The sequence below is a fragment of the Amblyomma americanum genome, chromosome 7 (genome assembly GCF_052857255.1).
Source record: "Amblyomma americanum isolate KBUSLIRL-KWMA chromosome 7, ASM5285725v1, whole genome shotgun sequence".
Classification (NCBI taxonomy): Eukaryota; Metazoa; Arthropoda; class Arachnida; order Ixodida; family Ixodidae; genus Amblyomma; species Amblyomma americanum.
In genome coordinates, this window is record NC_135503.1 from 77,269,781 (window position 1) to 77,294,544 (window position 24,764).

Below are 24,764 nucleotides of genomic sequence, written 5' to 3' on the forward strand. Positions count from 1 at the left end.
CCAGCCAAAGCACGCACTTTGTGGTGACTGACCACTTTCGTGCCTTTCCCGATTGCAAGCATTGTTTGCAAAGCATTTCCTTTCGCCGCATTGTTGTCTGCGGCGGTGCAGCATCTTGCAGGCATGCAAATTTCCACGGCGCAGCATCTAGCAGGCATGCAAATTGCCACGGTGCAGCATCTAGCAGGCATGCAAATTGCGGCGGTGCAGCATCTTGCAGGCATGCAAATTGCGGCGGTGCAGCATCTTGCAGGCATGCAAATTGCGGCGGTGCAGCATCTTGCAGGCATGCAAATTGCCGCGGTGCAGCATCTTGCAGGCATGCAAATTGCGGCGGTGCAGCATCTTGCAGGCATGCAAATTGCCGCGGTGCAGCATCTTGCAGGCATGCAAATTGCGGCGGTGCAGCATCTTGCAGGCATGCAAATTGCCGCGGTGCAGCATCTTGCAGGCATGCAAATTGCAGCGGTGCAGCATCTTGCAGGCATGCAAATTGCCGCGGTGCAGCATCTTGCAGGCATGCAAATTGCGGCGGTGCAGCATCTTGCAGGCATGCAAATTGCCGCGGTGCAGCATCTTGCAGGCATGCAAATTGCGGCGGTGCAGCATCTTGCAGGCATGCAAATTGCCGCGGTGCAGCATCTTGCAGGCATGCAAATTGCGGCGGTGCAGCATCTTGCAGGCATGCAAATTGCCGCGGTGCAGCATCTTGCAGGCATGCAAATTGCGGCGGTGCAGCATCTTGCAGGCATGCAAATTGCCGCGGTGCAGCATCTTGCAGGCATGCAAATTGCGGCGGTGCAGCATCTTGCAGGCATGCAAATTGCCGCGGTGCAGCATCTTGCAGGCATGCAAATTGCGGCGGTGCAGCATCTTGCAGGCATGCAAATTGCCGCGGTGCAGCATCTTGCAGGCATGCAAATTGCGGCGGTGCAGCATCTTGCAGGCATGCAAATTGCGGCGGTGCAGCATCTTGCAGGCATGCAAATTGCGGCGGTGCAGCATCTTGCAGGCATGCAAATTGCGGCGGTGCAGCATCTTGCAGGCATGCAAATTGCGGCGGTGCAGCATCTTGCAGGCATGCAAATTGCGGCGGTGCAGCATCTTGCAGGCATGCAAATTGCCGCGGTGCAGCATCTTGCAGGCATGCAAATTGCGGCGGTGCAGCATCTTGCAGGCTTGCAAATTGCCGCGGTGCAGCATCTTGCAGGCATGCAAATTGCGGCGGTGCAGCATCTTGCAGGCATGCAAATTGCCGCGGTGCAGCATCTTGCAGGCATGCAAATTGCGGCGGTGCAGCATCTTGCAGGCATGCAAATTGCCGCGGTGCAGCATCTTGCAGGCATGCAAATTGCGGTGGTGCAGCATCTTGCAGGCATGCAAATTGCGGCGGTGCAGCATCTTGCAGGCATGCAAATTGCCGCGGTGCAGCATCTTGCAGGCATGCAAATTGCCGCGGTGCAGCATCTAGCAGGCATGCAAATTGCCGCGGTGCAGCATCTAGCAGGCATGCAAATTGCGGCGGTGCAGCATCTAGCAGGCATGCAAATTGCCGCGGTGCAGCATCTTGCAGGCATGCAAATTGCCGCGGTGCAGCATCTAGCAGGCATGCAAATTGCGGCGGTGCAGCATCTAGCAGGCATGCAAATTGCCGCGGTGCAGCATCTAGCAGGCATGCAAATTGCCACGGTGCAGCATCTTGCAGGCATGCAAATTGCCGCGGTGCAGCATCTTGCAGGCATGCAAATTTCTGCGGTGCAGCATCTAGCAGGCATGCAAATTGCCGCGGTGCAGCATCTAGCAGGCATGCAAATTGCGGCGGTGCAGCATCTTGCAGGCATGCAAATTGCCGTGGTGCAGCATCTTGCAGGCATGCAAATTGCCGCGGTGCAGCATCTAGCAGGCATGCAAATTGCGGCGGTGCAGCATCTTGCAGGCATGCAAATTGCCGCGGTGCAGCATCTTGCAGGCATGCAAATGCCGGCAGGCAGACTACTGTCATCGACACCGCCAGATGGCTGGCTGCCATGCGTCAATCCTGCCCACGCCTCCGCTGGAGCCACTGTGGAGGAGCGCCGCCCTGTCCCCGTCCCATTCTTGTGTGCAAATTACCATACGCTCCTGACGAGCGTGGCTTTCCACAAAGCCCCTTTCTCTCTGGCGCAGCCCCTCTCTGCCTGTAGCGACGGTTCCGTCTTTCGTTGTTTTTAACGGCGCCAGCCAGCAACAAATCAGCACGGATGTCGGCAGATAAGTCTGCAAGGTGCTCGTGAAAATATGCTGCTGTCATTTTCACCCCAGAGAGCTATCGCAATGGTCGACACGAGGAGATTTTTGTGAGACGCAACGAAGCAGGTACCATCAGCCTGAGCTTAAGGATAGATCATTAGAAGAGAGCGCTACAACGAGGGATTAGATGTCACGGGTGAGCACGAGTTATTTGACCAGGCGTATTGAAAACCAATATAAACAAATCAGTACCATCGCATTCTTTCTCAGAGATTTTTTGAGGGGGGGGTATGCTTCCTGCAGGCATTTTTAGTTTGTACTACTGCACTCGCTTCGGAAGTGAGACGGTGTTATGTGTAGGCGCGTTTCCTGTCATATGTATGAGCCGTTCGAGACAGAATCGACAACGCAAAACATCAGCATAATCCGCCTTTTTCATTTTCCTGTGCTGCCACCTCGCGTACAACGCAGGGAAGCTCACTGGTAGGGTACTGCGCGCCCAACCCGGCCGGACTGAGTGCCGCTCCGGAGCACGTTTTGTTGGAATCTGTCGACGATGCCGTGTGCCAGCATTTATAGGGTTGACTGATGGCTGGGTGCAAAGTCTGAGGCAGGCTGCAGCGCCCACCGAAGAGCAAATTCTTCAGAATCTCCAGTCATCCGGCATGCGATGCGAACACCAGCTAGCAAGGGCCGCCGCTTCAGAGATGAAGGCTACATTCGGAACATAATGTTCAATGAGATATCCCCGATCAGTGAGGTTGGCGTTTTCCGCTGTATATGCCTGCAATTCATGAAAGGTGGATACTACATCGTGCACGCCGTAGTACAGAAAACGACTAAGGACAACAGTTTTCACAAGCAATCGTTGTGCTCAAGCGCTGCAGAATAGCTACACGAGCTATAAAAGCGCAAGCGTACTCGAACAAAGCAGCTCTGCTAGCATTTCACTGTATTTTCCCACAGCACACCGCTGCATAGGTTAAACAAGCATGCGCGTCCATAAAGACGAGCGCGAGAGGCGATTGATCCATTCTGGCGATACCACGCAGAGCTCTTCATTATGGATATGATGTGAACACACGCATAACGCACCTTCTTCTTCTTGTGCCTCTTAATACATGGCACATACCCACACGGGGGGGATTGGCCAGGGTGTAGTGGCATAAGCAAGAAAATTTCCATAGGAGATTATGACAAAATTTTAGCACCATGCGTGAATGCTCTCGCAGCTTCTTTTTCATTGCCCGCTCCATCGCACGTTGAAAGCAGCTCACAGCACTTGTCCATTTGGCCTTCTTGCTTGAGGAAGCAAAAAGCGTCGGAACGATGTCTGGGTGCCGCGGTGACATTCGAGGCCTTTTTGCCCATGAATAAAACACTTCGAGATAGACTGCACATGCATTTAACCACAGTACATCGTTCGTACCTGTCACAAAGTGATTCCCGCTCAGTCTTGACGTGCTTGACGGTGCCCAAGGGCATCCACGATCGTTGAGCCAGCGAACTGTTTTTATCCACGCTTCGCATCGAAGGCTGTCCCGGGAAGCGCTCCGAAAGCAAAAAAATTCAAGTTTGCTTCCCTTTACATATTGGGCATTGCAGCCGTATGCAGCACATTTCGTAGGTATCGCCAAATGCGTCGCGCTGAACGCCCGACGGCTGCAGCAACGCACCCCGCGTAGGAAGCCGGTTTGTTTACACTTCCATGGCCGGTCTCGAGTAGAGCGTGCGACCCTTCCAATATGTTTCGCGACACCGCCGCCAGGGAATGGGCGCATGCGCAGTCGCGTCGTGAAAAAGGCGGATTACTGCTGCAGTAGCCGCACACAGCAATTACAGTAATCCCTCGTTATAACGAAGTCAGCGGGACGGCAAAAAAATTGGTTATAAGCGGCAATTCGATTCAAGCGACCACCTGAGAAAATCTAAAGCAGTCGAGCTTTAATTGTGCCACAACGGCGTGGAAGTCAAAATACAATGTATTCAGTAAAGCAAAACTTAATTCAGGTGCAAAAAAGGCAGTAAGCATTGGCTGTTTGAAGTTATTACCGGGTGCGTGCAGCCCCTGCTCTAATCTGACCATGCATTGCACAAGGCCATGGTCGCCGCCCATGAATTCAACCTTTTGAGTCCCGAAGGCAGTGGCCGCTTTCGTGCGGTGGGGGGTCACGGAAATGCTATGGCTCGAGTCTGAGGTTGTGTTTGTTGTGCTCAAAAAATGATTAGCCGCTCAATTTAGGTACACAGCGCGATCATGGAAACTGAACGGTTTTGCAGTGGGGGCTTCGCATGATTACGGGCACTTTTTTTTCCTCGAGGTGTACAGCTGTGAAGTTTGCAATTGAGTTTTTCGGTGCACCGTTGTCGACGACACTATGCTAATTCTACGTTTCGAGCCTCAGTGTTCGCGCAGTGTCGCGTCCGCGCCGTTGACAGATGTCTAGGAACAAAATTCAATGGCCCTGCCAAGCATTTCGACCGTTCGTTTAGTTGGATGGCGCGAATCGCATGACCTGCTTGAGAAAATGGCCGGGGAAGCACCGTGGTTGCGTTGACCCGCCATGTTGACAGCCCGACTCGCCGTTGGCAGCGCTCAGATTTTTCGTGTTTTCGGCAAGTTATCAGTCGATTTGCACCATCAAAAGTGCAACGAAGCTAGGGGCGGTGTTTTATTGCGATGCAGGCCGATTATGACTAGCAGCGAGAAAATTTCTAGGCCGGCTTCCCCAAGGTCGTCTTCCTGATTTGTTAACATAGCTCCTCGCGTCGAACACGTCAAAGGGCGTGCGACAGCAGTCGCTTGCGACCAGGCAGCAGCTCGACATCACCGTTATTCATGCTTGCAACCGCGACCAGCGGGTTGCCTTCTTGTCTGAAGTGAAAACTCTACGAAAAGACGTTGTTCGCGCACTTTCGAGAGTTTTGTCTGCTTTGGCCGATGTGAAATGGTTAGGCTTAGCGACGACGACGGCAGCCAGGGAGCTCAGTTTGCTGCCGACAGTTCACCTCGCTCTCGACTCGCAAGCGTGAATGGGCACATAATCGGAGGGACACCTCTTCTGTGCTTTCTGGCACGTTTCAGAGCCAAAAATGTTCTTTAGAGCGGTAAAACTTTGCTCACCGAGCTCACCCCTTGGAATGCTATGGCGCAAGTCTGCCCGCGGTCTTTTGGCCACTTTTCGGCAGCCACGAGACCACGGTTTTCTGGCATGTGGTTTTCTGACATCGCAAAGCGTCATGAAAATTTTATTTTCGTTTGGATTCTATCACTGGGGACACCAGTGATGCGACTGCAACCGATTGGGCGCGCTTCCATTCGCATCCGCTGTAAACAGCTGGGGGCACTCGGCACTCGCTCGGTACCCGTTACTAGGCAGGTCATCGGTCGTAGGTTTGGTACCTTTGTGGCCTGTTCTGTGCCTGCCTGAGACTAATTCGTCGGCGGTATTAATTTGTCACAACATGCGCAAACGAGTCGCCGCTGCCGTGGCGATAACTCCGCTCGCCACTGCGCTCTAAGCGGCTCAAGCTCTTCGTTCGCTTCGAGTAATGCGGCTTAAAATGAAGGCGTTTTGGTCGGGACCGGAAGAAATTTTGAATAAAACGATATTTCAAGCAAAGCGATTTCGTTCTAATGAGGAATTACTGTATTCGTTCTACATCTTTACTGCAAAACGCATAAGGCACTAGACAGCACAAGGCACCTCCTGTTTTAGCAGCTGCACATGGATAGAGGTGGCGGAGGAGCCCCACCAAAATTCTTTTTCCAGTGTGACAAGGAGTTCGCCAACAGTTGTCACAGAAGTTTCAGACACATGTTGCTGGATGAAAGGGAATTCTTTCCAATGAGCCCGTGTTGCTGTGGTGTGATAGGGTCACCAACATTACGGAAATGTCGTGTTGGCGAACGGAGTTTGCAGACTCGTTTCCAAGGAGCACTGAATGGTAAATAACAAATGTAAAATGTGAGAGTCCACTAAGTACAACAGGATCCTCGCACACCAAGCTTGTCACGTCAATTTCCCTCTATGGAGAGTACACTCAATTTGCTGCCTGTTTTAGCCATGTGGTCTAGCTAGCCCTGGGAATGACTGCATTCATGAGAGGCGAGTGCTGTTGCCATTCATTTCTTTACCCTGTTGGGGGAGAGAGGCGCCTGAGCATTTTTTCCAACACCATGAATTCAAAAAAATCTAGGGAAGTCTTCGCTTTGACTTCAGCCTGGCCTTGATTTCGGACTGCGGCAGATGGCCCTGGGTGCTGCATCCGATGCGCTCCTCACATTACTGATGCCTTTACAATACACAATGGATGTGGCAGAAGGATGCAACCTGCCGTTGCCATCTCACCTTCACAAGCGCCTGTGAGCGGTCAAAGCGACGCCGCTTCACGTCCAGCGCCCTCCGTAGGATGCGAAGAGCTTGGGTCGTGCGTCTGCCAGTTGCGCCCTGCACCACGATGCGATCTTTCTTGCACCGGCGCTCCATCAGAAAATGGCTGCAAAAATTAGAGAGAGCGAAATTTCAGATCTACTTCCTTTTAATAAAAATACATTGACTACGCGTCATCAATAATCTTGGTGGCTTCATATCTGGCACCACTGATTTCCTCTCATCAGACATACCACACCTGCACTCTTTGTGGCATTTACTATTCAGCGAGATGATTTTATTCAATTTTTAAGGACAATTTGATGGTCGCACTTCAGACAATTCGGGCGTTTTCTTCAGTTCCTTGAAGTCCCAATTAGTGAGATTTTACTTTAATGGGAAACAAGTATATTATTGATAACATTTTTTAAAACCCCACCTCCATTTAACACTGGCGGTTGAATAAATAAATCATTGCATTTCACCAATACTTGATGTTGTACTGATGCTTATAGCTATGTCTGCACACAGAAGAGGTTACAAAATGTTATGCACAGACGTAAATCACCATTGGCCTTGGATCATACAAAGGTGCACTTCTGAAAATTCAAGCTTCTGATCATTTAAACTAAACTCCCTGGTCCCTTGAAGTCTGAATTATTGACTGTCTACTATAGTACATGCAAAGAGTAATAATATCACACAAACACAAGAGAAAACTTGCAGTGACTTTTGTAAGGCCCGTTTAAGTAACTAACATACATATTGCACTTTCAGTTCACAGTCACATTTATGAGCACTGATGTGTGTAAAAGATCAGTGGCACACAGCTGCAGAACACGCATGCAAACAGCAGATGCACATCACTAGGTCATAGCAATTAGAAGTTCTGTGTCGCTTCCTGCAGTTGGTTACGACTGTTTTTTCCATTTTTTGTACAAGAAACGTCATTTCTACAAATCATCTTGGGCACACTCATTCTTGTTTTGAGCGTGCATTTTTCACAAACTGTAAGCTTGAAGAAGAATTTTTTTTTCAAGACTCGCTTAATTTTTTTACCTTAGCTTTCTAAGGAGGGAGGCTACCCTTGAACACCAACTTTGTTTGTTTCTTGAGATATCTGAATGAAATTTTCAGGGTAGGCTCACAGCACAAACATTTCAAGAAATACTATGTTTCATGAAGCTGTGCACACTGGTTCTAAGGTTACAGGAGCATATCAAACTGGTTCACATAGGCCCCTTACTCCAGGTCTGGAGAATTTGAAAATGGTTATTCCTACATAGGTACCGCAGGGCAAGGCAAGGCCCTTTTGTTGAATTTCCTCGCTGAAAAATTTTAGCATAGCACTGAATTTGGTGTCATTGATTAGACCTCATTAGCCAAAATTAATTGCTTATGACAAATTCCAGACACAATATTCTGAATAAACGAGCTTGACTTGCCTTTAGAAATTTATTCAGGTACGGAAAAAAAAAACATGGAAATTCGATAAGTGGTTCCCGAGATGCAACCAGAATCTCGATCACCTCGCACATGAGGAAATGCGTTTCCAAGTGAACGGCGGGCGATGCGTTGTCACGCTTCGGGGTAGATGCGAGACAGAAGCTGGAGGCCACAATCTCCGAGGTTGATGCCTTCGGCGCACAAGGCATGCCCTAAGCAAAGCATTCTTGCACCGATGAAGCTGCTGGTACGTCGCTGGAAGCGGCGACGCAATCGCTGTCTAGTAGCGATGCAGAAGCAGCCACGTGGCTGGAAGCATCGACAGTTTTTGGCGGCACGCTTTGCCGAACGAACAAACTTCATTGCACGCTTCCGCGCACCGAACGCGTGTAGAGTCTTTAGCTTTGCTGGACACATCGTGACTGACTGCGCAATAGTCAACAGTTTGCAGGAAACTGTTCGGACGGCACGGCGAGAGATCGTAGACGTGACAACGGCGATCACAACGAGAAAACGAAATAAAGAGCGACGGCAGCCGGGACGGACGACGCGGCGGCCGCCGCAAGAGGGGGTCGCTGTGTCAACGCGCGCAGCAGCCAACAGCGGCCGCACGATCCCCCGTGTTTTCGAGGAGCGCGTCCTTCACCCAATCACAGCCTCGCATTTAAAATGTGGGAAACTCGAAAGGCGCTTTGAGGGCCCCAATCACAAGCGAGCCACGCTCCCACCATGCCACCGCCACCGAAGGCGGCAAAAAAAGAGCAAGAATTCACGAACGAAAAGGGACCAAGATGGCGGCGCTTGGTTCGCTGGCTGAGGAACAGCGTCCGCGCTAAGCTGGGGTATTTTCGGCGCTTTCTCGACGCTCAGCGGGCACCGCGTCTTGTTAGATATTTAATATGAAGTACTTTCACGATGAATTAGTCGTTCATATTTACAGAAAAGGTAGTTTGACACATACTGCCGGAATATGTACCTTCCCAAAAATCGACTTTTTCGCGATTTTTTGGTTTTCAAGAGCCGTGCCCCCCTTAACTTACTTGACGGCAGTCGCTGATCGCGTCGGTACTGCCTGAGCCAGCTTCTCCAAGTCACTGCTTCCATGTTCCTTCAACGCATCCAACAGCTGCTTGCGTTCACTGCAGAGACAGAAGCACAGCACTATGACGTGTACTCCTTCCGCACCCAGCAGCTTATTTGCAAGGCAGGCTTACAAGCAGACTTCAAGTGAAGAAATCTCTGATCATCTTAAGCTGAGCTGGCATCAGACACAGCAGTAACAACATGCAGCAGAACCTTGCTGTTATGTTCCTGGGTGCAGAGTTTTGCCAGCTGCTATGTCTTCATGAGCCAGTCCCACCTAACCTCCAATACAATAGAAACCCATGCGATACAGACTCCTCGGTTATGTCGCAACTGTGACAGCATTCCCACATGCTACGTCACAACAGTGCTTTACCCTGCGCCAGCATTTTGACATACAACGTTCAGCGAGCGTGGAACAGCAGTGGCAGACTGCCTAAAGCGGAACAGACTTCATCTGCTTACGTGATTTGATTGCATGGCAAAAAGCAAGCACTTTCATGTGTTGTGAATTTTGGTTTTGTTTTTCCTGTGTTGCAGGGATTGCGTCTATTCACTGTCGCTTGCGTTTTTTAGCGCTAGTAACCTTGTTTCAGAGAGTGAATCAAAAGCATCAAATAGCCTGTCTTTCTTCTTTAATAACGAATCCATCGACACATGGCCGCCACCGTGTTCGGTGGCTTCCGCCATGCTGCAACCATGCCAATGCTGTCGAGCACACTTACAGGCAGCATGAATCTGGATGCAGCTGCTAGTGCAGTTCCATCACCGGTGCAGCACGAACAACTGAAGGCGCGAAAACGAAGCTGTACGACTGCTAATGCTGTGCGGGGAGTGCCGTTGGCTACAAGGCATGTTTCTATCATCCACGTTTGCCTTGTTGTCTGCGGCTTAACACAATTTCTAGGTTCCAATAGATGAAGATTCTGCAGGATTAAAGCGACTGCATTGAAAATGGAGCATAACTATTCATGCATGCCCAAACTTCACCTGCTATGCACTGCCTCCATCTTCGCTACTACCTGCCTTCCACAAAAAGCTGCTCAGGAGGACATAGCCATCGCAGGGCATCTAGGACATTCAGTGCATGCAAACGAGTGCGAGAACTGCAGAGCCTTGAAAATTCCAGTGAAGCATTGCTACCTTTACTATAAGTTAAAAATAATACAATCCCCCCCCCCCCCAAAAAAGGCCAGACAACGATGGTACAATTTTTCTCACGCACGCCTCCCGACTACTATGTTTCCCGGCTGGTACATTCCTTTTCAGAGGTCCTGTGGAACACAGAACAGCAGAGTTCTGTGGATAATTCTTAGCTGTAGAGTTTTTTACACAAAAGTGATATCCCACTCTGGACAAGCTGACAGAAGTTGTTTCATGACAAGTCAACAGGCTGCAGTACAAGCTCAAAGCAAGACTGCCAGTTAATACAGAGCCAACCCACCACACAGCCTCAGTACCTGTGGCCTGGCTTGAATGCTTTCACATGCCAATTCGCAATCTTGTGCCCCACTGTTATTACCCACAAGTAAACATTCCCTTTAAACTTCCTTCCACCACAATGAATCTGATGTCATAGAAAGTTTGCAGCATATTAAACAAAATAAAAATAAGAAATGAGCACTGAAGAACAATTTTGTAATCACAACAGCTCAGATGTACAACAAATCCTTAACAGAATCGAACATGTTGAAACAGATTTTGTAAGTTTCAGATGCCAGAAGCATCATATTCCAGTTATGAAAATTCTGGTGAGTAAAATGATGTGGTGCCAGCTTTCGCAACTATTTTAACACTAGTGCCATCACCCATGCAATAATCAGATTCCGAACAGCTACGTCAATGTCAATGGATATTGTCACTGGATACTTATGAACACCCTCCAATGAAGCCTATCCAGGTGATGAATGGAATCGACATCTGGTCTGACGGCTGCCCAGAAAGACGCAATAAGGCACACAATGCCCTTGCAACATACAGGAAGTGCACCACACACCAAGGAAAAGCAGCCTTCAACGAGGAACAACAAAAATTTTTTGATCGCCTAGACATGTTACTGTGTTTCCCCCAAAAAAATTCACCCAATATATGTGAAGAATGGCGAATCTGTTCAATTTGGAAAGCTGCAGTGGCAGAGTTTGAAAATACTGAGGTAAAGAAATGAGTCTTCACTGATGGAGTGTTTGAAGATTCAGGGAGTTTCGGAGCTGAGGAATACTGTCGCATGTGTAGTTGCTAGTTATAAAACGAATCACACGGTACTGTAATGATTTGAGGAACTGTGTTAAATAACCGTGATGCGGATTCCAAATAATGGAGGCAGCATATTCCAGCTGCAATTTCACCAGAATGTTGTACACCAGGAGCTTTGTGTCAGGTGTAGCGACATGTACAGTGTTTTTCAAATTACTTCTAGTGGTCTACTCACTCTGCTGAAGGTGTATTCCATGTGCCGATTCCATGACATGATGACACAGAGGCATTTGAACTGACTTATCCACTCAATGGCAGCATGGTTGATATAAGAAAATGGTACATTGTAGCGACATGTATACTGTAGTTCACGAGTTCCTTGCGGCACTACTGAAGACAGCGACTGCCTCAAACAATCACGAGAGTGCGTTAAACACATTCCTCCGTGCCTCGCCATCTGTGTGTCTGCCTGCAGTGTACATAGATATGGTTCACACCGACGCTGCTCCCGAGAATAGAAGTGGCAGAATCGTCCGTCCAAATAAAAAATAGCCCGAATTTATCCCTCATATGATTTGTTATTGTCGAGATAAGATGAAGCACAAGCCTCGTGCCCCATTTACGGCCAGTGAACGTACTGAAAACGACAGTACAGTCGCCGACCGATTTTTCAGACTCGAAGGGACCCGAAAAATGGTCCGAATAATTGAACAGTCCGAAAAATCCGTGAAGTACAAAAAAACTACTTTATTGAGATGAAATCTGCTTAAAAATGTCACTGATTTTACCTCGCGACAAATTTCTCTTCCTGGCGACGATTTGCGCCTGTATTTGCGCCAAATTTGTGCTTTCACTGTACACGCTCGACAGAAAGGTCACCGCATTTAGTTGGAATACTTCCCACGCTTCATTGACGGACCTGGCGGAGCCATGTTGTCCACAACCCGAGTGTGCACCACACCGCTCGTCAAACACACACAAAGATAAGGCACTTTTCGTTCAAAGCGGCGGAACCGCCGGACGCAATAACAAAACGGCGAACGGATGTAACTTCGTGAAGACTGAGCGCCACTCGGTCAACGCGGTCAGAGGAGCCCAAGTGACGAAATGGCGAATGGCAAACGTATGAGACCCGCAGTGATGGCTCAATGGTTAGGGCGCTCGGCTACCGATCCAGAGTACCCGGGTTGGATCCCGACCACGGTGGCCGCGTTTCGATGGAGGCGAAACGCAACGGCGCCCGTGTGCTGTGCGATGTCAGCGCACGTTAAAGATCCCCAGGTGGTCGAAATTATTCCGGAGCCTTCCACTACGGCACCTCTTCCTTTCTTCTCTCAGCCCCTCTTTTATCTCTTCCCTCCGATATGCGAGATAGCTCCTGCACAATTTCCTTCCCCCAACGACCAGTTTTCAACGTAAGGGACAAGCGATAACTGCCCGTGACAGCACCGGCGACAAAAGCAAGTTGACGTTGATGACAATCCGGCTGCCACCTCAAAGTGTCAGAGATCGCAGGGACCTCTACTGGCAACAATCAGGACGTAAGTGTGTCAAGCCAATCCAACTGCAGTGTAAATCCACCTCAACCCAAGATGGCGCTTTCTGCGCCGGAGAAAAGCCGATAAAATGGCCAATTTTGGGCTGCAGGCGACTGAAATTAGTCCGAAAAATCGAACTTTCGGACTTCTGAAGTCCGAAATACCCGTCGCAAATATGTATGTGCTTCTATGCAGTGACTGACGGTGCCTCACCGAGGTCCGGAACATCCTACAACTCCGAATTATTGAAGTCCGAATTACCCATCGGCTACTGTAATAACATTAATCTATCCTGAAGCTAGGAGTCCTGCTTAGAAGTGCAACACCATTTTGGAAACAATATTTTGGCGTTTGAAAGAGCAGTGGCACGAGCCACGCACGACAGACTCTGCGAATAGCATACATAACGCACGCACACAGTAAAGCTCGACTTGAAATAGTGTTTTGCACATGTACACCACAAAGCATGCAATGCTCTTAGCACACGCTATCCCATATGCCCATTTTATACTGGCACAACATTCTGCAGTGTCAGAACATCGCTGTGCACTCATCGCAGCTTTGGTAGTGCTACAAGGAATTACCGAGATGGAGTAAAATGAATGTAATTACCTTGGTTTTGTTAACAATAATCTGTATTAACCACACGACACATCATTATGATAATTAATTAAGGCCCTCCTGTAGAAGATGAGACTCGTTAGGTTTATTAATCTGATGATAAATGACACAGTCATCAACATTAATAGGAATTAAAGGCTGGTGGGTGCCCGCAGGTGCACATACAGGGGAGGGTGCTCCAGAGATGGTATCTTCCAGACCAAGAGTGTGCCCCATCAGCTTCGATCCACTAGGGGCGCTGGGGGTGTGCAGGCTTCACGGACGCACATGTGCATGCAGTCCATGTGTACTATTTTAAACCGGGTTTCAACTGTATGTCCTTTAGGAGGCTTCGCATGAGAGGCTGCAATCAATTCAATACAGTGGTTGGAACAGCGAAACAGGGTGGGGAGAGCCCCCTGGCTAGGGAAATACAGTCCAGCCCGCTTATAAAGAACATGAGCGTCACGCGGCGTCTGTTCGTTATATCCCGAAGTTCGCAGTAAGTGGACTACAGCTTTAAAGACGGTTGCTTGTCAAAACACAAAATTTTTTCTTTGCGAAAAAGTCTGTGATGGACGTGTGTTTTTGCAGCGCAGATCCGATGAGGGAGGTTTCCGGATTATTTTAAGCAAAAGCGTGCTCTTCGCCGAGACCCTTGGCATAGACAAGTTGTCTGAGGCTCTCTATGTAGCCCATTGCTACAGGCGCGCTTATGGGTGCTGGCTCCGTAGTTTCATCCTCATCTGATTCCTCCGCGTCACTCTCGTCCCGCACTTCAGAAACGATGCCCTCCGTGCACGGTTCCGCGCTGTCGGCGTAGTCATCGACAGGAATAAAATCATTCCAACCAATGTCATGGCCCCCCATGTCAGAGTCGACGACGCGCTGCAACAAATCGCTGCCGGGCTGGTCATCTTGCGAAGCATAAGGCTCGGCGTCAGACACTGTGTCGACGAAGCCGGCCTTGCGGAAGCAGTTCCACTTGCCAGTGGCCGTCAGCTCCGCCCAAGCCGCTTTCATCATCTCAACCGCTAAATACAATCGAAATGGGCACGTTGTTCCCGTCCAACATTCCGAATTACAACCAGGGCGACCAGGGCCCCGAAATTTGAACGAAGCCAATGAAACGTCCGCACCGCAACAAGAGTGACTGAAGCGCGCGATGGGGTAGACGTGCAACGCACACAGGCGGCACTCAAGCTAAAGATACAGACGCAATCGCCAGCGGAGAGTCCGCACCGCAACAAGAGTGACTGAAGCGCGCGATGGGGTAGACGTGCAACGCACACAGGCGGCACTCAAGCTAAAAATACAGACGCAATCGCCAGCGGAGAGACCAATGAGGGGCGTCCGTGAGCGTCACTGCAGCCACCTCTTGGCTCCCACGGAAGGCCTGCTTCACGGAGTGTGGCCTTCGCGATAGGCACCGGCGTGGTTGATCACGGAGGCCACGCACGGATTTGCAAGAGAGAGGAGAGGGAAGTGGAGTAGCGAGGAGGGCCGGGAGGGTGGTCTTGGAAGGTGCGCCAGCGGGGAAAGGTTAGCTCGCTTAAGAGCGGCACGAAACGGGGCGGGCAATTCAACCGCGATGAGGCTTGGGAAAACATACCAAACGGCGGGCGCACAAAGGGGTCGGAGGCAGGTTATCTCGCATCGCGGCGCCGGGTTTACGCCGTCCATTCGCTTTCTCCGATCAGCAGGGCCTAATGATGTTCATTATACGTGATTTTGTGCCATTGAAGTAATGTATATTTTGACGGTCGTGCAGGTCTCGCTCGTTGTATGCGAAAGTTTCTCTTAAGGGCATCAGTTTGAATTAACGAGCTTTTACTGTATAGTACACACCAGGTATTTCAGTGACCACTTCAAAAAAAAAATTTTCTATATGAGCTTTCAGGGGCGAAAATATGGCTTTTGCGGCATAGTATTACCGGTGTTGGCGGACACCAAAAAAGTGGTGAATAGTCTTATGTAGTAAGTCGGTTAACTAATTTTATTAATTTTTTAACTAGTTGAGTTAGACGCCTAGTTGCAATTAGAGATTTGTAGCCGGTCATTAGCAATAGCCACATCAGTTGCTTGCATTTCAAAAACTTGATTACGCTCACCACTGTGGCTCGACAAACTTTGGCTGTGCCGAGCGCAAATACATGTGCTTTCGAAAGTATGCAGACAAAGCAACACCGTCAGTGCACGTAATTAGTTGAAAACGGCAAATTTTTGTCGAACCCCAGTGCCAAGGGTAATCCCGTTTTCAGAATTCTAAAAACTGATACGGCCATTACTGACGACCGGCTACAAATCTAATTGCAGTTAGGCGCCTAACTGTACTAGTTAGAAAGTTATTAAAATTTACTTAACCAGCTTACTACTCAAGACGATTCACCGCTTTTCTGGCGCCTACCAACATAACAATTATTGGTCTTGGGGGAAAGGAATTGGCGCAGTATCTGTCTCATATATCCTTGAACACCTGATCCGCGCAGTAAGGGAAGGGATAAAGGAGGGAGTGAAAGAAGAAAGAAAGAGGTGCCGTAGTGGATGGCTCCAAAATAATTTTGACCACTTGGGGATATCTAACGTGCACAGACATCGCACAGCACACGGGTGTGATAAACATGAAGTGTGGCAAGTGCGCTGCACGCACTCGCGCTCATGGGGGGAGAGAAGACGACGAGAGACAACCGATGAGTCAGCCTTGTCGGCGACTGCGGGTTTGGGACCATGGCGGACGATATGATCAGGGACCAGCTGGTGGAGAAGACCTCGAGTTGCCATCTGCGTGAGCGCCTACTCATGGAAGGCTCCTCCTTGACTCTGTCGCGCGCCATGCTCCTTGCTCGACAGTGTGAGCAAGCTTCCCGGGAAGCCAGGGAATTGGCTGAGGAGGACGCTCCAGTACATCGTGTGAGATGCGAGCGCGGATCGAGACAAACACCACCTCAGGCCCATTGCTGCAAGTGCCAAAGTCAACCATCACAACCGGCTGCTGCAATACCAGAGCGCATGTGCTACCGCTGCGGTTCTACAACTCACCTAGCGAACAACCCTGCATGCCGAGCCCGCAACCGCAAGTGTCGTCGGTGCGGCAAGGTGGGTCATTTCGACTCTCTCTGCAAGTCGTCCGACCGTCCTGTTCAAGTTCAGCAAGTTGCAGATACTGCTGACACATCGTCGATGCCGGATGGCTCCAGCAGTGCGTCTATTCTCAATGTTGAAAGTCAAAAAAATGGAATTTTCGCCTCAGTCCTGATTGAAGGCAAGTTCATCCGCTTCCTGATTGACACCGGCTCATCTGTGTCAATTATTTCTGAAGACCTCTACCACCGATTCTTTGCTAAATGTTTCCCGCTTAAATCAACTGCAGTTCAACTATTGGACTATTCTAAGTCTCGGATTATAGTCCAAGGGTGTTTTGTTGCCACAGCAAAGTTCCACAACCGTACTGCCTGCATCCTGTTGTACGTTGTCTCGGGAGGCACAACGCTGCTGGGCCTGGATTCCATTGCCGCTCTACAAATGAAGATCAAAGGTGCATCGTTGGAATGTCTTTCCATGACACCTGATACGCCTCTGTTACCTCCTGAGCTACGTCCACACTTCGAACATCTCTTCTCCAAGGAACTCGGAGTTGCTCGTGGCTACGTGCACAAAGTCAGAGTGCAGGATTCCGTTTCTCCTGTTCCTTGCAAGCTCCGACGGCTGCCGTTTGCCATTCGTCAGCAGGTGTCCGAGGAACTCCAGAAGCTTGAAGCTCAAGACATCATTGAACGGGTCGACGCTTCCAAGTGGATTTCACCCATAGTCGTGGCTCAGAAAAAAGATGGCTCCATCCGAATGTGCGTCGATTTGCGTGAGCCGAACAAGGCTATTGTGGTCGACAGTTTTCCTTTGCCTCAAACGGAAGAACTTCTACATAGCTTGGCCGGGTCACAGCGTTTTTCGAAGTTGGACCTTGCCTCGGCTTGCCATCAAGTACCACTTAGCCCTGAGATTCGGGAATTGACCACATTCATTACCCACGATGGCCTCTTCCGCTTCAAACGAGTGTGTTTCGGCCTTGCTTCGGTGCCTTCGGCTTTTCAGAAGATGATGCACTTAATTTTAAAAGGGTGCAAAGGTGTCCTCTTCTACATCGACGACATCATAGTCCATGGCACCTCCCGACAGGAGCACCTGACCAACCTTCGTGCTGTTCTCGAGCGCCTGTCCCAAGCCGGACTCAAGCTCAACCACAAATGTGTCTTCGATGTTCCGAAGCTCACTTTCTTGGGGCATGTTGTCAGCGGTGAAGGACTGTTTCCGCTTTCTTCTGCCATCGAGGCGATTACGAAGGCTCCGACTCCATCTAACATCAGCGAGCTTCGCTCCCTCCTTGGACTTGCGGGTTTCTACTCCAAGTTTATCCCGCATTACTCCGACGTCGTTGAGCCTATGCGCGCCCTACTTCGAGGCAGCGACTCCGCCTTCACTTGGACTGCTGCTGCGGATTCAAGCTTCAAACTACTGAAGTCCATGTTGACGTCATGTGACGTGTTGCATTTTTTTGATCCTGCCCTTCCCGTGGTCGTAACGACTGACGCTTCCGGATATGGTCTTGGGGCAGTGCTTCAGCAAGACAACGGCCATTCCCTGCAAACTGTTGCGTTTGCCTCCCGTACCTTGACACCCCAAGAAAGAAAGTACTCTGTTGGTGAACGTGAGGCCCTAGCTTGCATTTGGGCGTGCGAACGGTGGCACGTGTATTTGTGAGGCCGGCCTTTTGTTCTACGCACTGACCACAGTGCACTTGTCATTTGGCTGTCGACGAAAGGAACGGGCCATTGCGAATTTCACGTTGGTCGGCTCGCCTGTTGTGCTACAACTACACTGTAGAGTACCGCAAAGGCAATGACAACTCTGTTGCGGATGCTCTGTCTGCCTTCCCTTACCGACCACATCGTGCAGTGAGCCCAGTGAGTTCGACGCCAGTGACGACGACTTCGTCCGCCTGCTATCGCCAGCCGTGACTCTACAAGAGCTTCAAGAGGCAACCATCAGCGATGCGGCAGTTGTTCAAGCCATTCAGTTTACATCGGCGACATGGCTGGACAAGAAATCCCTACCGGAGAACCTTAGGCCATACTATCTCCTGCGCTCGGAGCTGTCCGTCGTGCAAGGCGTCTTGTACCGAGGTGACAGGCTCGTCGTTCCCGAAAGTTTGCGACGACGCCTCATGGACATCGCGCACGAGTCACACCCCGGGATCAGCCGCACGAAAAGTCGACTGCGAGAGCTCTAATGGTGGCCGCGAATGGACGAGCACGTCGAAGAAATGGTACGGACATGCGTCGTGTGCCAGTCCTGTGACAAATCGGCTCGTCCGGTGGCAGCTCCTCTGCAACCTGTCGCCTTCCCAGAGAAATTTTGGGATAAGGTTGCCATTGATATCGTGGGGCCTTTCGACCAAGCTCCCAGTGGCTGCCGCTTCGCGATTACTCTCATGGATTATTACAGTAAGTGGCCCGAAGTTGTCTTCGCTGATGCCATCACAACTCAAACCGTTCAAGAATTCCTGCTTGGCCTCTTCGCTCGTGAGGGTTACCCTCAAGAGATTGTCTTTGACGACGGACCTCAATTTTCATCGATGGCCATGCAAACTTTCCTCTGCGAACGGGGGATACGCCATTGCTACTCTTCAGTGTACCATCCCCAAGCTAATGGACTCGTTGAACGATTCAATCGAGTGCTTAAGTCCTACATTCAGCTAGCTCTGTGCGAGCGACGCGACCTACGTACAGCGATTGTGGACTACCTCGGTGTCTACCGCTGTACGCCCCATGCCACGACAGGAATTGCACCAGCTGTCCTACTTCATGGCCGGTTGCCCCGCACAAGACTTAACGTCGTAGGACTGCCGGATCAGTCCTTCTCAATCAGTCCTTCTCAAAGATGCACCAACTAGCTCAGTTGTCGGTTCTTCTGCAGTTCTCAATGGATCCGACAAAAGCGCTTAAGCTTTTGCGCCAGAGGCTTGACGAGAAACAAGTGCAATACAAGCTTTATGCGGACCAGCGGAGTGGCGCCCAGTGTCGTGACTTTCAGATTGGCCAGTACGTGCGTGTCCGCAAACCAAATGTGCGAGGCAAACTGTCAGCTCAGTTTTCGGAGCCTCGGAAGGTTGTGGAGCAGCGTGGACCTGCATCTTATCTGCTGGATGATGGGCGAGTGTGGCACTCGTCCAAGTTTTCTGCGGTTCGCCCAGAAGTAGTTCAGCAGCAACAGTCCTCCTCAGCTCCAGCGGCCCTTTTCGCTGATATTTCGCCGCCCATCGACGGCAACCGCATGCCGCCGCCCAGTCCACAGTCCGGAGCCGTGGTCCAGGGTCCTTCTTCGGACGCGCCTTCAATCCATATGATGACAGCCGTTCCGCCCGCTCCGGAATCGGCAGCCGCTCCTCAACCCTCGTGTAGTAAATCCACAGCGGCTACTGCGACTTCACCTCCTGCGCCGCCTCGCCGAAGTACTCGCAAAAAGAAGCGGCCCGCATGGTTCAAAGACTATGACATCCGCTAGACATTTTGTTTTTTTTAAGTGCGGCGGAAATGTGATAAAGATGAAGTGTGGCAAGTGCGCTGCACGCACTCGCGCGCATGGGGGGAGAGAAGACGACGAAGTAGGAGAATACAGATCGGCTCGACCGTATGCTACGTGTACTGTTTCATTGCTAATTATCATTACTACGATACAACAACCGGCACACAGCCGCCGCGGTCGCGTTCGAACCCGGGAACTCCGGATCAGTAGTCGAGCACCCTAACCACTGAGCCACCGTGGCGGGTGGCACAAGAGGTTCGTTTTGGGGAGAACGTCGGTGGAAGATGACACAAAGCAGGGGCGCCCTTCAACCTCACGGAATGAAAACAACGTGGCTCGGATCAAGGAAATCATACAGCAAGACCGCACCATTACAGTCTGCATGCATATAGATGCTCTCGATATTAGTAAGACAACGTGCCACCACATTTTTCGTGAGAACTTGCAGAAACGAAAGGTAAATGCCAGAAAACTGGTAATACTTTTCTGCAAAAGCCATATTTTTACCCTAAAAAGCCTACCGTAAAAACCGGACTATAGGTCAAACCGGAATATAGGTCGACCCCCTAACTAACCAATTCTAAAAATGAAAAGGATCTTTTTTCAATGGGAAAAGTACCGAAAGACATCCTTACTTTGAAACAAATGCGACTCGAGAGGTTGCACAATGGTGACAGTATTTAATTTCATTTAAATGCTGCTTATATGTACACCCGGCAAATTTTTTAACAATATCGCGCACCAATCGGCCCGCGTGTTTGTTTCTGGCACAGGCAAGTACGGCGCCGTAGAGCAAAGCCCTCCTCTTCATGAATCGCCGCAACCAGGATGGCGAGCCTTTGAATTGCGCCCTCATGAGTCTAGAGGCACGCGCGATCTCTGCTGCTTTCACGCGGATGCATTCGGCAGTCACAGGCAGCGATCTTGCTCGCAGCGCAACGTTTCCTTCCTATTCACGATACACTACGGTCTGCCCACGAAATGATGTTTTCTTCTGGTTGCTGCAAGTTGTAATTCGCAGCTTCTGCCTCCTCCAGTACTGAATGCTCTTTTCGGATACTCCAAATTCGCGCTGTGCCGCCAGGTTCCCGTCAGCTTCCTCGTACTCAATCGTGTTTTTCTTGGAGGCGACGGTAAATTGCCGTTAGCTTCCGCTTTGCATCTACTGAAACGCAAAATGGCGGCACTGCTGCTGATGGCGATGGTGATGGAGGCTGTTGACTTCAGCCATCCATTGTTGCAAGACTTCCGTATTTTTTCCGCCAATGACCGGTATATAAGACGGGGGTCGACTTTTCACCATGGTTTTTTGAAAAAAAGTTCGACCTATATTCCGGTTTTTACGGTAAATTTGAAATTTTTGTTAAAATTTTCGCTGAAACAAACCCGGTATTATATATGCAACAACTTTTTAAATCTTTATCTTTCCAGTGAAACGACGATTTCGTAGGGCAGGTTCATGGCAACACTTCAAAGTAATTTGCTGCTTGAAAATTCACCTGGTTCGGGATTTGGAGGCAGTAGATGTCGGCAGCACGCGCCTGGTGAAATTTGGTGGCAACACAAAAGCTCATGGACTGCCAGGCCTGCTCTTGGCCATTTGTGCTCGAATCAGCCAGTGCGAGCTGCACTTCTTGAACTGATGCTGCACGCCGGCGGCGCCACCAAAGGACTTCACGGAACTAGTGCAGTTAGTGCAGCCAAATCAAAGCAACCTGTAAAACTGTTCGTGGTAAGGTGTCATGTGAACCCAAGAGCTAGTATTATTCCCCAATTATTTGAAAATTTGAACATTCAGACACAAGAACTACTGTTGCTCATCGCATTACACATCCTTCAAAGAAGCCACAGCTGCAAAGATTGTAGGCATATAGAGTAGGTCAGCTAATGCAGCATGCAGTAGTCTGCAAGAAACACCCCAGACTCACTTGACTGTCCAATTCGTATCGTCATCCTTCAAGCCTTCACTCTTGAAGCGCACAGTCATCTTCAAGTTCCGCCCACGGCAGGAACGCAGCCTCGGTACCAAATGCCTCCGTGGCGCTCTGGATGCCTTCGCTTTCTTGGCTCGTGGCTCAGAAGGGGCAGTCTCATTCTCGGCCGCTGGCTCAGAAGGGGGCATACTGGTCTCATCAGAGCGTGAGCCAGCAGAAGACGTGCCAGGTACGCTGAGCAGGGAGTCAGTCGATGCCTCCATCATGTCACGCACTGTTGCACAGACTGCAGAAAAAGGCAATGTACCACCAGGATGAGCCATCTCATAGGTGAACTGGCTAGGCAGCCTGAAATATTACTCCAAGTCCACTCCTAATGAAAAGGGTATAGTACATTATGGTATGGTTTATAGGGGTTTATCATCCCAAAGCAAATTAGGCTATGAAAGACACTACAGTGAAGGGCTCTGGAAATTTTTACCACCAGGTGTCCTTTAAAGGGGCTCTGAAGCACCTTCCGAGGAGAGGACATCAATTTTCTCAATCACTGCACTGCGTCGTCACAAACACCTGAGCCAAATATACACTTCTACAAGCAGCAGAGACCGCACAATCACGCGCGTAAGAGGGCGAGCCCTTCCCGGCGGCTCTCTCATGCTCGCACCTTCCTCCGTCGCTCGCATCTACGTACACCAGTTGACAGATGGCTACTGGTTAGGTTCTATCAGACGTCACACAGCTACCGAGGCCGTGGCCAACAAGCCGCGTAGGTTCGGCGGGTGAGGAAGCTCTCCCCCGGAGGTTGGGCTGGCGAAGGAGTGCAGACCTTCCAGCATGCAAAAAGTGACGAGAGGAGAGGGAAAGGCTCGAAGGCGCTGAAATTCAAATTTTGACTGCAGATAACTCTGTTTCTACAAAGCGCATAAAAAAATCCTTCGTGTTCAATATTCGTGATGTGGCATGCTTTAAAATCCCAGGCGTACCGCAACTTTATTGGAGCCCCTTTCAGAGCCCATTTAATGTGCACTGACATTGTGCAGTATACAGACCTCTAGAATTTTACTTCCACCGAAATTCGACCGCCACGGCCGGGATCGATTCCATGTCTTTCGGGTCAGCAACCGACCGTCATAACTACTGAACCACCGTGGCAACAGTATGCAGGATAAAACACCTCAATGTTGCAAAGGGGCCATGAAAGACTCGGTAGTGGAGGGCTCCAGATTAATTTAGGCTGCCTGTGGCTCCCAATAAAGATGGTCACCCAACCTTGGCGTCAAGCAAACAGAGCTAGACCCACAACACAGTGCCTAGGCAAAGACTGTTCCCCTGCAGCCAACACGAAGACCTGCTCACTCCTTGAATAATGTGACCCAATATGAACTCCAATGAGGAAAATCTTAAGCAGGTTTAACTCTTCACAATCAGGGAGATCCCAGGCAGGTGGAAGGTGCATTCCAACTTTGAGAACTAATGTTTACAACCGCCATAAAGCAAAAAACCAGGATGGAAAGACTTTTTTTGACAGGACAGGCCAGGACTGTGCTGACACGTCCACATTTTTTTAATTGCAAAATTGAGTAAATACAGAAAGAAAAAAAAACAGCCTATGTCTTAATGAGATTTAGAAATAGGAACAATATTGGTAAAATCTATAGCATCGATTTAAGTGCAATAAATGCCCATTGCACTGCCATCATCCTCAGTGCAAAGTTTGAGTATTATTTTCTTTTTTTTTTACGTGCAAAACAAGCTCCACCCCACGCCTCCAAAATGAGAGGCGAATGCTCATACCACAAAGCCACCAGTGCAGTGGAAAGGTCAATGATTCAACCCTTGATTTCACCAGTGCTGCATGGTTTTCTCCCGCACATGACTCTTTAAATGGACCGGAATCTGCAAGATAATTGGCTGTAATATAGTTGTCAGCAGCCACGAGTACTTAGTGCTTCGAAAATGTGAACTGAAAGTCACTACAACTGCACTCAAAATATGGAACATCATGTAGCAACATAAAATCTCAACATCGGAATCCCTAGAAGATAATGGTAGACACCGCTAAGGGTTTCGTCGCTTACTGTCAGCATGCTTTGTATAAAAAAGTTCTAACAAGGCTGCTGTTTGGGATAGTTAAACGCAGGATAACTGGAAATATGTAGATAAATATAAAGGTACAAGTAAACAGATGGACAGTACGTCGATAACATTTCTTAAAATAAAGTGTCTAATGGGTGTGGACATTCTGCACACTCACAATTTGCACTTGTACTGATGATATCACCAGCATGGGAATGTGCATGTTGGATGTGCGATAAGAATATGAAGAGGTGCACACTCAATTTTTTTAGCAGTTATGTTCTGTGCCTTATACCTGCATCAATGTACTCACTGAATGGCATAAGTGGTAGAAAAAAAACTGAACAGCGGTACCACAGCCTGAAAGTATTCTTGAAGCACACTAGTCAGAGCAGTGCAGTAAAGACACCAGCAATTTCGAGAATACACTTTCAGAAATCGTGGCACAGGGCAAAAACACAGAAAGGCAGAGACGGTGCCGTACCGACAGGGCGCAGTCAACATAACACCAGTTCACCAGACTCCTGCTGAAAGTGCACCGACAATGTCGAATGCTGTGTCAGGTCACTGATCCATTTATCATCCAATCCGCACGTATTAATAAAAGTTCAAAAGTATGTTCGTAACTAGTGTTTCCAAAATGTTTTAAATGCGTTTTCTAAACTTCCTTCTTTTTCGGCAATGCCTTTCTATCTGTTTCAACAATGAACACT

General features: G+C 49.5%; 1 protein-coding gene across 4 annotated transcripts in view; it reads right to left on the reverse strand.

Annotated features, from left to right (window-relative positions):
- Window positions 1-24,764, reverse strand: part of LOC144099331 (uncharacterized) — a 49,140-nt gene that overhangs the window by 23,211 nt on the left and 1,165 nt on the right. For 3 of the 4 annotated variants that reach the window (XM_077632553.1, XM_077632552.1, XM_077632550.1), the window contains exons 2-4: window positions 21,970-22,261; window positions 9,089-9,187; window positions 6,582-6,729 (exon numbers count right to left, since the gene is read on the reverse strand). In XM_077632553.1, the coding sequence (XP_077488679.1) occupies window positions 6,582-6,729; window positions 9,089-9,187; window positions 21,970-22,241 (519 nt within the window). In that variant the 5' untranslated portion in view covers window positions 22,242-22,261. Of the gene's footprint in view, window positions 1-6,581; window positions 6,730-9,088; window positions 9,188-21,969; window positions 22,262-23,769; window positions 24,025-24,764 lie in introns of those variants that run through there. The other variant, XM_077632551.1, reaches the window with a different exon arrangement.